This window comes from Neophocaena asiaeorientalis, unplaced genomic scaffold (assembly GCF_003031525.2).
Source record: "Neophocaena asiaeorientalis asiaeorientalis breed wild unplaced genomic scaffold, Neophocaena_asiaeorientalis_V1.1 scaffold527, whole genome shotgun sequence".
Taxonomy (NCBI): Eukaryota; Metazoa; Chordata; class Mammalia; order Artiodactyla; family Phocoenidae; genus Neophocaena; species Neophocaena asiaeorientalis.
Window position 1 is genome coordinate 469,408 of NW_020173712.1, and position 18,324 is coordinate 487,731.

Sequence of the window (18,324 nt, forward strand, 5' to 3'; positions counted from 1 at the left end):
CCACCAGCAAAGTCCCCAAATATTTGAAATAATGCTGCAAACCACTCACAGTCAAGTATTCTCAGTTATACATCTTTATCAACAAAAGATAAATAAAATACAAAATAGACACTAATATCAGACTATGTTGAACAAGTCTATGTTAAGGTAGGAATATGAAAATGTAAATTTTTGACACTCTTAAAGTAGGTAAGAATTCGATGTATTTGCATTGCTGTTTTAATTTCATACTGGTCTGAATCTAGATACCATGTATATCCACAGAATTTGACAATCTGATTCAGTTACTCTCGCACCAGCACTATTTCTGAGATGCTAACTTAATGCAATATTCTAGTGGGTTTTGGTAGTTTAGAAAAGCCAGTGAGCTGTTAAAAGTCAATGTCCTTGTGTCAGGGGTTTTAAACAGGCTGTTTTCACTGATCCCACTCTCACTGTCAGTACTATCTTCACAGTGTTCTTAGAAGAAGGCTAAAAATTGCAGCAATCTCAGTTACTAATAGCCCTACAAGCTATACTTGTAATTCTTTGAAGAAACCTTCAACTTCAGGTTTTGCTTTTTGCAAATTTTACAAAAAGACACCTGCTGGCTATGAAGATTAGGTACAAGAGTTATTCTATAATCTTTTAAAAATCTAATATTCATGATTGTTATATAAAGGCAATCACAATTAAAACAGCAATTAGTATCCCAGACCATATCCTCTATGCTAAAGAAAAGGATTTCTGTGTCTAAACACTCATGTCTAGAATGGTAAAAGACCTAGTACTAACACTGACTCAAGGGTGACAAAATAGTTTTTTTTCCATGTAAAGCCTAACGCATTTAGTTCTGAGTATAAGATACAAGGAAATGTTCTGAAAATCAAAATTTTATAACCAAGTGGAAAACAGGATTATTACTACACAGACTGACATCAGGGATAAAGTTTTCACACGTTCTACAGTCCTTTCAGTAACCCAGAGCTCAAGATAGGATATTAGCTTCAGATCAGAAAAATCCGAGAAGGCAAAAAGAAATGATTATCAAATAACTAGTGTTATAGTTACTACTAATTTAAAAAAACTGAAGCCCTTGTTTTGAGAAAGAGTAACTAACTGCCTTCAAAATGAGTGCTAACACTAGATAAAGGGCCATAAAAATTGAGGAAATGAAGTTTGAAACTTAATAAATAAATGTTAAGATATTTGTGATAGGTGGAGAGCCAAGACCTTTTTCCACATCATTAATATAAAATTGGAAATAAAATCTTAATCTGCACTTAATATACCGCTTTTTTTTTCTTCTCTGTTTCTTCAGTATGGAAAGGAATGAATTTACTATAAGTCTTCTGGATGCTTTAAAGTCAGGCAGCAAGGAGAGTAGATACAGATTTTTCCATTGATAATCATCAGCAAGAATCTAAAAGAATGTATCAGCAGAGTCTATCTTCGGTGACCATCTGCGACCAGTTACTACTGTCCGAGGAAGGAGGCCATGGGGTCATCTGGCCTCTGACGCTTCATTCTGTAGGCCTCCATTTCCTCTTCAGTGGGTTCCCGAGTTTCATATATGCTACTGTAAGGCCGCTTCCTCTCATCAATCTGCATGATCTCCTTGACATGAAGAAGACGGGCCTCCTCTGCATTCAGTGCCTATAGTGAGAAGAAAGAAATGAGTACCGTGGCTCTACATCAGATCTCTTTTGTGCAAAAGTGGTAGAGTACCAGAAGACCCCACTGAGTATGAACTACTACATCAAAAACCTAGATTGTGGGCTTCCCTGGTGGCACAGTGGTTGAGAGTCCGCCTGCCGATGCAGGGGACACGGGTTCGTGCCCTGGTCCAGGAAGATCCCACATGCCGCGGAGTGGCTGGGCCCGTGCGCCATGGCCGCTGAGCCTGCGCGTCTGGAGCCTGTGCTCCGCAACGGGAGACGCCACAATGGTGAGAGGCCCGCGTACCGCAAAAAAACCAAAAACAACAAAAAACCTAGATTGCCTGGAAGAGCTTGCGAGTCAGCCCTTTCGCTGTCAAGCTACAACTAATCACTATTTGGCTCGTACATTTTCATAGAGCACAATACATTCTATGACATTTTCAATGAAATTTCAAAGAAATTTTATTTAACAACGAAAATTGAATGAGGTTTATTTTACTGACAGAAGCCGGCAACTGATGCTTTTTGGTGGAGACTGCAATTCTGACTTTTCCCAAGACTTGCTGAAACTTACAAATTATAGAGCCAGATGGCAAGTCTCTCTGGCGAACATGTCATAACTCTAAAATAACAACTATACCAAGCATTTTTCTTCTGTGCATTAGTGATATTCAACAAATAGTTCAAGAAGCAGGCAATACCGAGACACACAAAATCTCTATTTGTATTCTACACCTGATAGATGACCTGAGCAAATCACCCAGACTAGGGGCTCATTTGCTCATTTTTAAAATGAGCTTGTAAATAGGACTAGAGAATTTCCTAAGGTCGCTACAAATAAAGAATGCTGTGGTCACTTTTACTGTTTATTTAGCCTTCACAAAGTACCTTTTTCAATTTTTCATGTTTCTTTTCTTCGTCATCACTCTCTGAACTGCTCTTTCGATGCTTCCTCTTCTTCTTTTTCTTCTTTTTCTCCTCTTTTAGTTTTTCCTGATGCATCTGATTGCGAGGATGCAAATATAGTGTTGTTACTGCCAAAACAAAGTTCTAGCACAAGTTTTAAAGTCCTCCCTCCAAGACTTAAAAATTCAGGACAACTGATCATGGACTTACCTCCATGAGGGTCTGAGGTTTTTTCACAGATTCTTCTCCAGTTGTATCATTTATAATACACTCCTCTGAATTCTGTGGGAAAATATATGTAATCTAACTTGAGAGTCATAGTTACCAGTCATCTAAGAAAAAGTTAAAATTTGAAACATAAAAATATATGTTTCATATAAATTTTGACTTAAGAACTTTGGCTATTGTTCACTTTTAAGCACTAGAGGGCAATTACTTACAGCAGTCTCCTTCCCAGCTTCGCCAGTACAATAGGAATACTTGAAAAAAGAGTGACAGCATTTGTATCCCCAACGGCCTTCTTTCCAATAAGAGCCCCAGATATGCTGCAGAGAGACACAGAGAGGTTATTTAAAAATGAACCTGAAACCAGGGTCTCTCATATACTGTTTTTCTTTCTTTTTTTAAAAAAATTCTATCATTAATTAATTTGTTTTTAAAAATTGAAGTATAGTTGATTTACCATGTCGTGTTAGTTTTAGGTGTACAGCACAGTGATTCAGTTATAAATATATTCATTTTCAGATTCTTTCCTCTTATAGGTTATTACAGAATATTGAGTATAGTCCCCTGTGCTATACAGTAGGTCCTTGTTGGTTATTCTCATATACTGGTGATAAAAGGAGGAAAATTATTGGGATGCTAGGGCTAACTAACAGGGAGAAGGTGTGGTTACAACGGTCTTACATTCTATGCCCCCCCAAAATTAAAAAATTTAGGCTATCTGACTTCTCTTGAAAAATTGAGGACTGGGAAATTCTGGGCTCACATTCCCACTTGTCAATAACTGGCTGTTGCTGACCAGTGGATGCCCCTATTAGACAGGGCTTGTGTTCTCTAGTTTATAAAATTTGCCTGGCTCATTTCACTCATCTATGATTACTGGCCTAGCTCCTATTAGGTAGCTAGGTTTTTGACTCTTACTTAGAGAGACAAGTGTAGTTTGGGTACTTAAAGTACAGCAAATTATATGCTTTATCATGCGATGCAATATGACATACACTGTATCACCTATGAAGTGTTCCTGTTAACTTTAATCAAGCCTTTAGATCTGAATTCCTGTTTATAGGAAATACAGGGAATACAGGAATAAGTTATATATCACTAGGAACCAGTCAAATACAGGATATGAGACAGTTTACAAGATAACTGGCATGATCTGTTAGAGTCACTGTCGTGACAAAGGGGAGATACATGCTAGAAAAAAGAGAGATAATAACCAAATAACAAAATAAACGTAAGCTGTGACTGGAATCTGTGTCTCACACTCACGCACAAAACAGTTATCCCCACTCCAACCAAAAAAACCCAAACAGTTATTTAAAGGCATTTTGGGGTATATTTTGGAAAATGTGATAAAGGACTAGAGATTAGGTGATATTAAGGCATTAATGTCAATTTTCTGAAGTGTGATAATGGTAATGTAGTTATATAGGAGAACATCCTTAATTTTAGGGTACATGATACAGTGTTATGGGTGAAATGTCATGATATCTGTAATTTCCAAATGTTTCAGTCATAAAAATATAGTTACTTACACACACTCTCTCTCTCACACACACACACACACACACACACACTCTTCTAGGCAAAGCGTATATGGCGATCTGTAAAAAAAAATTTGAATCTAGATGGTGGGTATATGAGTAAAAATAATAGTATTCTGTCACATTTTGGGAAAATTTCATAAAACAGCAATTGGTGCAGCCACTGTGGCAAACAGTATGGAGCTTTCTCAAAAAAACTAAAAATAAAACTACCATATGACCCAGCAGTTCCACTCCTGGGTATATATCTGATAAACACAAAAAACTAATTCGAAAAGATACATGCACCCCAATGTTCACAGTAGCATTATTTACAATTGCCAAGATATGGAAGCAACCTAAATGCCCATCAACAGATGAATGAATAAAGATGTGGTGTACATATATACAATGGCAAACTACTCAGCCATAAAAAAGAACAAAATTTTACCATCTGCAGCAACATGGACGGACTCGAAGGGCATTATGCTAAGTGCAATAAGTCAGACAGAGAAAGACAAATACTGTATGATATCACTGACATGTGGAATCTAAAAAATACGACTAGTGAATATAACAAAAAAAGAAGCAGACTCACAGATATAGAGAACAAACTAGTGGTTACCAGTGGGGAGGAGGGGAGAAGCAGTATATAGGGGTCGGGGAGTGGAAGGTATAAACTACTGGGTGTAAGACAGGCTACAAGGATGTATTGTACTATGTGGGGAATACAGCCAATATTTTGTAATAACTGTAAATGCTGTATAACCTTTAAAAATTGTATTAAAAAATAAGACAAAGTTAAAATGCAAAAAAACAAAATGAAACACAACGACTTACTAATGAAAAATACAATCCAGAGCAAAATGCTAACAAGGATACAAAAATAATTCTGGTTGAACACATACAGTATGATTGTGGATCTTCACATCCTCCTCATACTTGGAGGAGGCAACAGCCCGCTCCTGTCCTTTGATGACTGTCCCATGTCTTGAGTACTCCACGTAGTCTTCGGTCTGAGCTAAAAGCAGTTCAGCTGGAGGGGCATCCAAGTGTTCTTGGCCACCGTACTAAAAGGACATTGAACATTATTAAATATATTTTACAAAGATTTGCATTCAAATCTCTACTGAAGGGTTTATTTCCAATCAGGAAGATTAGAGGACTATTCTTCATGGGCTTTGTTATACAAAACACAGTGAAAAAAATGTCACCAAATTTTCACAGGCAAATAAAAGATGTCTCAATTGCTACTCATCTGTTGAGTGTGGTAAATTACAAAATGCTCATAAAATTCCCCTTATCCTCTGTGCATGCCCATTTGCCACATGACTTTGCTGCCCCTTCCCTTGAATCTGGGCCTGGCCAGGCTACTTGTTCTGGCCTATGGAACACTGGCAAATATGATGTAAGCAAAGACCTGAAAAACACTTGTGCACTGGGGCACACTTTGTTGCTAGTTTCTGGTATCCTGAGAATGCCATGTAAAGAAGCTGGGCTAGCCTATCAGAGGATAAGAACCCATGTGGGGCAGAGATGAGCTGTTCCAGGTGGGCCTTCTCAGGACAGATGAGGGCTGCTAACTGCTAGAAACCAAAGTGAGGCCATTCTAGATCATCCAACTTCAGATAGTCAGACTCAGACCAGGAGACCCAGCTGGCATACAAAATGGTGAGAAATAAGAAACGTTTATTTAAACTATTTTTTTTTTAAACTATTACATTTTGAGGTGATTTGTTTTGCTGCAAAAGCTCACTGATATAGTTTCACTGATACTGTATACCAATTGATTGCATCAGTGGAAGGACAGGACTAATCCTAATGGATTAAAATGGACTGTATATTGTATTCCAAATGTAAATCAGATGTTTATTAACTGATAATTTCTATTTAAGAAATGTCTTCCTTTAGCAGTTTGGTCAAAATTACCTTTTCCAGGATGCTTTCTTTCTGCTGTTCTTTGAAGTCTTCTTTCTTGACTTTGAAGGACTTATACAACAGCTCTAGTTTTGTAGGATCAGCTTGCAGATGCACTTCAGACCCCTTGTCATAGGCTTCCCAAGCAAACACTAGGGTAATTAAAAACATCGTAATGAGCTGTCACCTACATTGTTTTCATGCTTCTTGGAAACAAGCTTTAAAAAATGCCCCTAAATTTCTTATGAGCTGATACAAAATACCTTGACATAGAGAAAACACTTACATTGTGTCTGAGCCATTGAAATGGTATCACCTGTGTATCTAACAAAGTTATCCCCCGCGTAGCTCACTCTGTAAACACAAATTAAAAAAAACTGTTTCAGAGATTGATTTCTTTAAAGAAATTCTTCTCTGACCTGACCATAGGTGATGCTCATTTTAATTCAGATTGTGGTTTATGAATAAAAGCTCCCCTCCCCTACCTTGAAATTTTTTTTTTTTTTTTTTTGCGGTACGTGGGCCTCTCACTGTTGTGGCCTCTCCCATTGCGGAGCACAGGCTCCAGGCGCACAGGCTCAGTGGCCATAGCTCACGGGCCCAGCCGCCCTCTTGAAATCTTTACATTGAACTTGGTACTTACTCATCTGGATTCTTTCCTGCATTGGCATAGGGATTCTCTCTCATCGCTCTGGTTTTGGGATCATAGTAAGCAGAATTTGGATCTAAATTCCGCAAATACTAGAAGGAAAAAAATATTTTAAGACTGTGTTAATGTTTACTTTCATCAAAGAAGATTTCAGCAGACTAGTAGGAGGAGCCAACTAAATGTGTGTGTGCATGTCTGGGGTACAGGTGAAGAGAAAGAAAACCGGAATGACACCTAACCTTGGAATGACTGACTATATTACCCATATACTACCGAGGTACCATATTAGTAGACAAAATTTAGGCTGGGAAGACAAATATTTTTTGAATATGTATGTTGAGTTGGCAAGGCTTACTTTTGCAATATCTTCTCGAATCCTGAGATTCCGGACAGTAATTCGTCTCTTAGAGTCAAAATTCTGTCCAGGCATGTCAATGTCATCTGCATATTTATCTTCATCCTCATCTTCACTGTTATGATCTTTTTCCTGAAAGAGGAAGAGAGAGGGAAAAAAATTTTTAAGAAAAAAAGAGCAGCATCTAGTTCTTGTTTTCCCTTTAACCAAACCCTTACTCACTGTGTTCTTTAAACCTATTATTATTATGAATTATATATTACTATTAATATTAGCCATCAGAACTTTAAAAATTTCATGTATATCCAGATAGGGCATATATTTACTACCGTCTGAGAATTTGGTTCCTCTTCTCCCCACTGGTGTTTTGGAGAATTCTGTGTCACGAAAGAAGGAAACGAATCTGTAATTGTATTCCACTGAATCAATTGATTATTTAACACTTTAAAAACATAGTTAAAATAATATAACAAATTTAACTGAACAAATTCTTATATTTCTCACTTGTAGCGAGCACATAAGTTTTGAATACAAGTATGTCATTGTGAATAATTTTATTAGGTTGTCTACAAATCCAAAATTTTCATTGATGATAGGACTATAATCACACAAATGTAATAGAAAGATTAAGTTGATCAGTATACCTAAAAAATATTCATTTCATATGTATTCAATCTTCAGACATAACATTTTCATTAAACTTCACTGTTTTTCTATTAAGGCCAAAAAGAAAAGTTACCAGGATCATGTAATAAGTATCTTTAGAGCCAAAACAGCCTTTGTAAAATTTAGGCATTGAAGAAATCTACTCAGGTGACAACACGCTGTGATTTAAGAAGCGTGCAAAATCCTTGCCTCAAAGACACTCTTTCTTCATTAGCAGTTGGTCACGATATTCTCTATCTCCACAAAATGCTGAGAGCAAAGTGCTCAGTACTTCATCATGTCCTTTTAAAAAGGCTTCACACGTTTAAAACAATACCTTATACCATTAGTGGGGGGATGTGGAAACGTGTGTATAAAAAAAAATATATATATATATGGTATATTGGTGGAAGCAAAAATTTGTACAGGCTTTCTGAATGCTAGCTAAGTGATAAGTCATCAAAATTTTTTTTTTTAAAGTCATCAAATTTTACATATACATATTCAGTGCATCAATAATTACACTTTTAGGAATTTATCATAAAGAAAAAATGTCTATTATATAAAGCCTTATAAGAATCTAGTGTTGGGTATTGTACAAATAATTAGGAAAAAAACAGATCAACAAGAGATGATTGGTTATATAAAATATTGCACTCAATAAACACTGAACAACCATTAAAGTCATTCTGTCCAAGGTGTGGAAAAACACATATACTTTGCTACCATTTTTTTGGGGGGAAAAAAAAGAGGGAAGGATGGGAATAAGATTACATATTTGTATTTGTTTGTATTTACACAACAAACTCTGAAAGGATCTGTAAGAAAAATAAAAATGGTTATGGGGGGTGCTTCCCTGGTGGCACAGTGGTTGAGAGTCCGCCTGCCGATGCAGGGGACACAGGTTCGTGCCCCGGTCCGGGAGGATCCCACATGCTGCAGAGCGGCTGGGCCCGTGGGCTATGGCTGCTGAGCCTGCACGTCTGGAGCCTGTGCTCCGCAACGGGAGAGGCCACGACAGTGAGAGGCCCGCATACCACAAAAAAAAAAAAAATGGTTATGGGGGGTGAGGTTTAGAGATAGGGTGGATGGAGGCACATCTATCTTCTTAAATTATTTTGATTACTGAACCATGTGAATTTATATACAAATAAATGTTACAGGTCTACATTTAATGATACGGAGAACAAGTCCTCACTGCACTGTATATTGTTAAATTGAAAGAGTAGGTGATAAGTGAGTATGTAAAGATGAATCCATTTAAAAAACATGTTGTATGATAATCACACACATCCATGGATGTATGTGGGGGGTGTACTGGGACACTGAAAGGCCTACTTGAAAATGTTAACAGTTAACATAGGGGATATTTTTCTTATTTATAATTTTCTGTGTACTTTTTCTGAATATTTGTTGCCTTCAAAATTGGGAATTTTAAATATATATATATATTTTGGAGTTCTTACAAGTTGCCAGTTCAACAAAGGACATTTATATTGCTACACAGACAGCTAAATCTCTATAGTACACATAGCTCTGCTATATGCAGTTAATCTTCATATCCAAATGGGCAAAATTCATACTTACTTTCCCAGTAAGTATGCTTACTGGGAAAATAAATTATAATATGTTTACAATAAACAACAACAAAGAATATGTTAGAAAAACAGAAAAAGGCCCTCTTCTTTTTTCCAGAGTTGGTAATGATTAACAACAGCTACAAATTACCAAGTGTTTACTCTGTGATATGTATGCTAAACCTCCTGGTGGGGGTAGGTGTTGTTATCTCTGCTTTAGAGATGATCAACTGAGGCTCAGAGACGCAAATTAATTTTTCTAGGACCACCTAGCTAGCCAGGGGCAGAGCTGGGTTTTAACATTATCTGTCTGTTAACTTGTGCTTTGAACCTGCCTGATAGGTAGCTTCTGTGACTGCTCAGACTTGGTGATTAACTTACCTAGTTGTGTTTTCTTTGTACTTATACTTGCTAAGGGTCCCTTTTAGAAGTTTAAACTCAACAACTAGAAAATGTTTATTATTTACTTATGCCATTAACTTGTTAAATGAAATTTTCACAACTCTAATAAGTATAATATACTCTATTAAGTTGACTGACTGGAAGAAAAAAAAGGAAAAAACCTGTCTGCAATACATCTTTTTTGTTAGTTTGAAAATTTTTTGCCTAGCTATAAAATTATTACATGTTCATTATGGAGAATGTGGGAAATACTAAAATAAAGAAATAAAAAGAAAAATTCACTAATTCTATATTAAATGAGAACTGGTGTTCTGGTCGTCTTCCCTGTGTGGTAATATTGTAATATTTTACATGTGTCATTAAAATATAAGTGTTAGCCAGTGTTGTTACAAAGTTTTGACAAAAGTCATTTTACATTCTATCATGCAGAGGAAGGATAGCTCACTTCACTAATTCCCTATTAAACTATTTCAATTTCTTGCTGTTGTAAAAAGTGCTGCAGTGAACATCTTTGTGCATAATGACTTTTCTGAACACTAGAAAAAATTTAGGATGGATGGATTTACTCATTTAATTCCAGAAAAGGTATATAAATGTTTTATGGCAATATTCTCTCCAAAATGATTGCATCAATTTATAGTCGCATGAACCCTATAAGTCAGTTTTACTCTTTCTCCTCAATAGCACTTCTCTCTCCCTAAAATCTTTTCTAACTTGAGAGATATAAAATGAATTTTTTGTTTCAATCTTCATTTTTTGGTTACTAGGAGTTTGAATTTTTTTTTAATGATCATTTTTATTACTTACAGCCTGTTCCACTAATTTTCCTGAGGCTAATTCTTCTTGGAGTTTTTGGGCTTTCAACGTTCGTTTTGCCTAAGAAAAAAGAAACATTTGAAATTTACTTAGTCAAATGAACATTTAATTTTTATATGTGTAAAATGCGTACGTTTATTGTTTTCAGTAAAGGTCACTGGACAAGGTCATGTTTTGTAGCTCTAGACCTCTGGCTCCTAAAGAGCAGGAGTTACAACGAATTCCCTAGTGGTCCAGTGGTTAGGATTTTGCACTCTCACTGCCAAGGGGCTGGGTTTGATCCCTGGTCTGGGAACTAAGATCCCAAAAGCCATGCAGTGTGGCCAAAAACTAAACGAACAAAACCCCCCCCAACTCTACTGAATGCTCTGTGGTGACTTAAATGGGAAGGAAATCTAAAAAGGAGTAGATACGTGTATATGTATAACTGATTCACTCTGCTGTACCTCAGAAACGAATACAGCATTGTAAAGCAACTATACTCCAATAAAAATTAATAAAAAAAAACATGAATGGATAAAGAAGATGTGTGGAATATATATACAATGGAATATTTAGGCATAAAGAATGAAATTTTGTCATTTGCAGCAACATGGATGGACTTGGATGGCATTATGTTAAGTGAAATAGGTCAGAAAGAGAAAGACAAATACTGTATATTACTTGTATGTGGAATCTAAAAAAATACAACTGCTGAATAAAACAAGAAAGAAGCACACTCATAGAGAACTAACTAGTGGTTAGCAATGAATAGAGGAAAGGGGGGAGGGGTAATAGAAGGGTAGGAAATTTTAAAAAGGGGGGTTATTATAGGATTATATGAAATCATGTGTGTGAAACTTCTGAAAATTGTAAGGCACTGTAGAATTTAATGACTCTTTCATTCAATAAAAAAAACTAAATTAAAAAACAAAAAAACAGGATGAATTGGGAGATTGGGATTGACATATATACACTAATATGTATAAAATAGATAACTAATAAGAACCTGCTGTATAAAAAAATTAAGTTAAAAAAACCCGAAAACAAAAAACCCCCCCAAAAAACAAAAAATGAAAATGAGTTGGATTCAATCAGCCATATTTAAACAGGAGTTACAAACTCCTGTTTGAACCAGGCATTAATGTAAACCAAGTTAGACACCACCAGGGGTAAACTGCAGAGAACAATCCCTGCTGACAAGGTGCCACCTGACTCGAGATGACTGACCTCTCCAGGCTGGCCCAGGATTACTGCATATTTCACTGTTCAAGAAATATAAAATTCAGATTTTTATGTGAAATCCCATGATTTTAAATGTTTACTTAAAAACAAAAACAAAAAAAGCAATGTGCCTGTGGTGTTTGAAAAATGAGAGTGAGTAGGTGAAATCATAACAGAAAAAATTTAGGTTAAATTAAAATAAAATTCAATTTTCTGAAATGACTTATCCTCTTCCCCTTCCCCCACCCTGAAATGCTATGTGAGACAAGTATAAAACAGGCCCATAGGCAAGATATAGTCTGGGGGCCAAGAGTTTCTAAAAGAAAGGAAAAAGCTTTGGACACTAATCTGTTCTAATGCTTCCAGTACTTTTTACAACCTAAGTCATGGAGTAAAGGACAATATAAGAATGAAATAAAAAGAAATTGCTGCCAAATAGGGCTAGCACACTGTTTATTTCACTATTCAATTAGGCTTACTACTACTACAATAATAAAAATGCCATCATTTTTATACTGCTTGAAGACTCAAAAAATAGAGTTGCTAAATTAGAGATACAGCAAAATGTACATTCTTTAAGGATAGCAGGAAAGCAGTGAACTGTGCTCACCAGATCAACTTTCGCATACTCTTCTACAATTTTCATGTGTTCTTCTGGATTGTAGCCGTTCCACCGATCCCTCTTCCCATCATAGTCAAACATCAGCTGAGGCTGGACGTGTTCATCTGGAGCTATATTAGTACCTGTAAATTTTGCTCCAACTCGCCTAGGTCTCTGGAAAACACAATAAGATTAAATCTTTTCCTAAGTATCTATAGCCCAGAGGAAAACTTCATATAATCTTTACAGAGTGGATGTGAACATACCATGGGACTTTATAGTTTATTCAATTATCATTTAGTCTTCCAGCAAAACTTCTGATGATGCTAAACTAATTTCATTCAAATTAATTTTTATTTAACTTGTACCTAAATATAGGTAATTAAAAAACAGAATGAAGCTCTCTGACAGGAATAAAGAGACTCTCTGACAACAGTTTCCAAAATTCTCAAAGGTGAACTCACCTCAAAGCAGTCTTTCTTTTTGTGTGTCATGGCTCCACAGTTTTCACATGCTCCTTTACGGTACTTAGTAGTTATGGAATTCTATAAATGGATGTAAAGAAAAACAAGGAAAATTTTTATTTATCTGAGTAAGTTAAAAATAACTTTGGCTTTCGTTCCTATATTGTCTAGTGAAATGATTTATTCATTAAGAGGAAAACCAGTTAGAATCTCCACTTTTTTTTTTTTTTTACATCTTTATTGGAGTATAATTGCTTTACAATGGTGTGTTAGTTTCTGCTTTATAACAAAGTGAATCAGTATACATATACATATGTTCCCATATCTCTTCCCTCTTGCATCTCCCTCCCTCCCACCCTCCCTATCCCACCCCTCCAGGCGGTCACAAAGCACAGAGCTGATCTCCCTGTGCTATGCGGCTGCTTCCCACTAGCTATCTATTTTATGTTTGGTAGTGTATATATGTCCATGCCACTCTCTCACTTTGTCACAGCTTACCCTGCACTTTTATAAATGAGAAAGTTTAAAGATTTCAGCAATATCAAATTTATAAAATATAGACACTAAAGTAGTATGTACTGTGAATTTTAATACCACATAAAAGGTCATATAATCTGTTTCTATTTTATATAGTATTGCTTTAAAGGTTCTTATATTAAGTTCTTAAAATAAAATCTCCATTTTCACATGCATATATACAAGTTGCATACATACCTCTTTTACACCCCTCTTGTACCAGTCTCCAGATGAGCTATACTGCTTTTGTTTCTCTGGCTGTGGTCTCTGGTGCTTTAAAGTAGGCCTTTTTGATGGATCAATATACCATGGCACTGAAGAAATATACTGAGGAATATGAGGATTGATGTCTCTGTAATAAAATAAAATTTTTTTAACAGAATGTTGAAAAATAATTGATATTACAATTACAAAGGTAGCCTATGCAGAATCTAAGAATAGAGATACTGTACTGGGAGGAGAAAGGCAGAATATGCTTGTTATCTCTATAATAAAAAAACAATTAAAAATAAAGAAAATAATTTATATTAGAGTGAAAAAATTTCCAACAAAGAAACTAAAAATAGTGATATAACTAAAGCGGGAGGAGAGATGAAGGAATATAGGGACCTATGTTAGTGAGATTAATCTTGTATCAGAGCAAGAACTAATAATGTCTAGAGTTGATTATAATAATGGTATAGGTATGTTATTTGGAGATGTGGAGGTATCAACCAGAAAAACTCAAAATAGACTGACAAGTACAGTCATCCCTCAGTATCTGAGAGGGACTGGTTCAGGACCTGCCTCCGATACCAAAACCTGCGGATGCTCAAGCTGCACAGTCGGGCCTCTGTATCCATGGTTTGGAATCCAAGGATTCAACCCATGGCAGATTGTGTAGTACTGCACGTAGTTATTGAAAAAAATCTGAGTATAAGTGGACCCACACATTTCAAACCTGTGTTGTTCAAGGGTCAACTATAGTCACTTGTGTAGAGTAGGACAGGGAGTGGGAAAACCGAAAAGGACTTCAGCTATTCATTACAAGTCCTTCATTATTATGATTACTAAACCTTATACATATGAGTTTAATAAAATAAATAAAAACAAAAATGATGTAAATGATAAAGATGGCTTCCTGTCAAGGCAAAGGATGAGAAATTGGTAAACCAAGTAGACATTTATTTGAATTCTGAACAGATCTTGCAAAAAAAATTAAAGTACTTACTTTCCTTCTTCATCAACTTCTGCAGGGGCATTACCCAATTTTCGCTGTTCTTCTAGCTCCTTCTTCTTTCTCCAGTCCTCTCTGGTCATCTTCTTTGGTTCCTCCAAACTCATTTCTTTGGACCCCGAAAGGGTGGCCACATTACCTGCATCCATGGCTGCAGCTGACATGGTTATCTGGCCTTCTCTATGAAAAGGAAGAAATATCTATTAGTATAAGCTAGCCCTTGGTGAATTCACCAGTGAAACTATCAGAAGTACACTGTAGGGCTTCCCTGGTGGCGCAGTGGTTGAGAGTCCGCCTGCTGACGCAGGGGATATGGGTTTGTGCCCCGGTCTGGGAAGATCCCACATGCCGTGGAGCGGCTGGGCCCTTGAACCATGGCCGCTGAGGCTGCGTGTCCGGAGCGTGTGCTCCGTAAGGGGAGAGGCCACAACAGTGAGAGGCCCGCGTACCGCAAAAAAAAAAAAAAAAAAAAAAAAGTACACTCTAATGACACGTACTGTGTGTTATACAGAATGTTTCATATTCTAGACATTATTAGTTAACTTCTTGCTCTGATACAAGATTAATCACTAACATAGGTCCCTATCTTCCTAAATCTCTCCTCCCCCTTTAGTTATATCACTATTTTTAGTTTCTTTGTTGGAAATTTTTTCACTCTAATATAAATTATTTTATTTTTAATTTTTTTTATTATAGAGATAACAAGCATATTCTGTCTCTCCCTTCCCACTACAACATCTCTATTCTTAGATTCTGTACAGACTACCTTTGTAATTGTAATATCAATTATTTTTCAACTTATGTCTTATTCTTCATAGTATCTGTAAGGGAAGGTCTCTTTCCCCTCCACAAAAGTCTTTATATACTGTTGCAGTTTTTCTCTCAACTCTAAGTGGAGAGAGACATACACATGTATTTAAAATTTCATGAGACTCTTTCTCTCATATATATTCCTGAATTCCTCTCTACGTAAGTGTCTCAAACTTTTCTACCACACTAACCCTTAATGAGTACGTAGGGTCCTATCTCTGTTCCTCTTAAAGACTGGATGCTTTAAGATTTACCTATATTCATCGTCTCTATTTCCTCATCTTCTGCTTCTCTTCTCAATCACTCTGATTTAGCTCCCACACCCCTCCCCCCACTCCAAAGATACCACTAAGTTATCAATGTGCCTAGTCCTCTGGACATTTTTCAGTTCTGTTCCTTCCCCTTTTGATATATTCTTATTCTTTGACTTTATGTGACATTATACTCTCCTGGTTTTTCTTGTACCCCTCTCGCTGCTTCTCCTGAATCCTTTGTAAGTTCATCCATTTCTGCCCAGTTATTTTATTTTGGATTCCACAAGGGTCAATCCTGGGGCCTTCTTCATCACTCTAAACTCCACCAGAGGACAAGCTCGTCTATTTCCAAGGTTTCGATAGCCACAGTATACAACTGCTGGCTCTCCAATTTATTTCTCTACTCCAGACCTTTTGTCTGAGCTTCCAATAAATATATTCCAATTGCTTACTTCAAAGTACCTCCACTTAAATGTCTCTGAGAAACCTGAACTCAACAAATCTTAATTCAAATTCATAATCTTCAACTAAAAAAAATTAATAATCTTCTCTATGAAATCTTTTTCCACTGTTCCCTCTCTTGATGAAAGACACCACCATCCATCCCTTTTCATAAGTGTTCCAGCTAATTCCCACACCTATTTCATCACTAAGTAACGTTATTTTCACCTTCTGAATATCACTCAAATCCATTTACTTCTACTGTAAATAACCTTAGTGTTAATACTTTTCCCTACCAGTCTCTCCCAATTCCCTCCAATCAGTTTTCCACACTGCAGTGTTATTTTTTCAAAACACAGATTTGATCATATCATGTCCACTACCCAAGCTTAAAACCCTCTAATGCAGCTCTGTCCAAGAGAAATATAACGCCAGGCCTATATGTCATTTAAAATATTCCACAGCCATACTAGAAAAGTAAAAAGAAACAGGTAAAATTATTTTTGCAGTATTTAACCCAATATACCCAACATATTATCATTTCAACATAGGAAAAAATCTGTTTAGACTTAGAAAAACTAAGTCTTTAAAATGTGACATGGATTTTACACGTATTCAGACTAGCCAACATTTCAAGTGCTTAAGAACCACAACAGTTAACAGCTACTGTACTGGACAGTTAAGCCCCAATGGCATCTTATAATTCTTACTTTAAAAACCACTGAAGACAGTCCTGGTCTGACTGGGCACAGGTACTATGACTGAGGCCTAGGACGGCGGCTTCCTTCTAGGTCCCCGTTCCCTCCTCAACGTGGCGTTCATCAGTCTCGTAAGGATATTTGTAACAATTAGGAGCCTTTGGTCCACTTCTCGGGGTTCTTCACCCTCACCCACCTCCCTCTTGAAGTTCTCACAATATTTCCCTACCCGGTCCCGCCGCTGCTGACACCAAGACAGCCGGACATGAAGGAAGCCGACCATCTATGTTTACTTCCTGACCTCCTCCCTCTCCCAGCAGCCCCTGCGGCACCTTCCGGACGACCCACACATGCGCGCTAAGAACTCTTCGAGTCTCAGAATCCCAAGCGGAGCTGGTCTCGCGAGATGTTGAGCGGTGTCCGTTTCTCTACTGTGGGTCTATGGAATGGGTTAGGTTTGAGCAGCTTCTTTTTCGGTCTGTTCTTTGAAACTCTTTTTTAAGAGTCGCCGCGTCATACGACGTAAAACAAAACAAGCAAAGAAAAACGTAGTAGAGAGCAGACGACAGCTTAAGCCTCACTAGAGCGCTGTGAAATGAAGGGGGAAGTGCGTGAAGTTAAAAAAAAAAAAGTTAAAATTAGCATTAATTAGTAGCCAGGTAGTGTAACACGCTGGGGACAAGGTAAACACAGTCTTCCTCTCCTCGAATTTACATCATACGGAGTGAGAAAGACACTGAATTATTCAAAAATGTATAGTTCTAGAAAGCCGCTATGAAAGGTATACCAGGTGCTATGAGAACATGAGGCATTATTCCGTAATTGTGACACCTCGTCCCAATGTGATATTGTATTTTACCATTAGGAAAAAAATACTATAAAACGATTTCCATTTTGGGAAAACAGTAATATTTATGACATCTCAACCTTCCTTTAAAGTATAATATGAAATAAAATACTGTAAAATATTAATGTTGGAGTAGAATCCCCCCCCCCCTTTTTTTTGGTCCTTTCCTCTCTCTTCCGGTCACGTTTTATTTTTCAAAACAGTATGTGTTCCTTTCAAATGTCAGAGTGACATCCTTGCTTCAATAAGAGATCTCATCGTAATATAATCTATTTTTTCTTATTAAGAATGTTCAGTGCCTAGCATAGGAATGTAAATATTAATTTTGATTTTACAGGGCAATAGTTGAAGGGACAGAAGTTGTCAGAAAATAGTCTGAAAGTGAGTAGTCTGAATCACTCACACTTTGCTTTTTTTTAATATATATTTTATTTATTTTTGGCTGTGTTGGGTCTTCGTTGCTGCGCGCGGGCTTTCTCTAGTTGCAGCGAGTGGGGGCTACTCTTAGTTGCGGTGCACAGGCTTCTCATTGCAGTGGCTTCTCTTGTTGCGGAGCATGGGTTCTAGGCATGTGGGCTCAGTAGTTGTGGCACGCGGGCTCAGTAGTTGTGGCTCGTGGGCT

The 18,324-nt window shown here is 36.9% G+C and overlaps 1 protein-coding gene across 2 annotated transcripts; it reads right to left on the reverse strand.

Moving 5' to 3' along the window:
• Positions 1 to 53: 53 nt before the first annotated feature.
• Positions 54 to 17,153, reverse strand: SLU7 (spliceosome associated SLU7). 2 transcript variants are annotated; one of them, XM_024750633.1, is made up of 16 exons: positions 17,085 to 17,153; positions 14,647 to 14,832; positions 13,635 to 13,788; positions 12,921 to 13,001; positions 12,466 to 12,630; positions 10,644 to 10,712; positions 7,542 to 7,589; positions 7,213 to 7,344; positions 6,852 to 6,949; positions 6,495 to 6,562; positions 6,221 to 6,360; positions 5,200 to 5,361; positions 2,987 to 3,091; positions 2,757 to 2,828; positions 2,529 to 2,642; positions 54 to 1,635 (listed from the first exon to the last, which is right to left on the reverse strand). In XM_024750633.1, the coding sequence occupies exons 1-16, from the start codon at positions 17,120 to 17,122 to the stop codon at positions 1,456 to 1,458; spliced, it is 1,812 nt and encodes a 603-aa protein (XP_024606401.1). In that variant the 5' UTR covers positions 17,123 to 17,153; the 3' UTR covers positions 54 to 1,455. The 2 variants fall into 2 exon arrangements, with proteins under 2 accessions (XP_024606401.1, XP_024606402.1); XM_024750634.1 differs by having other exon boundaries at positions 16,868 to 17,150.
• Between the last annotated feature and the right edge of the window lie 1,171 nt (positions 17,154 to 18,324).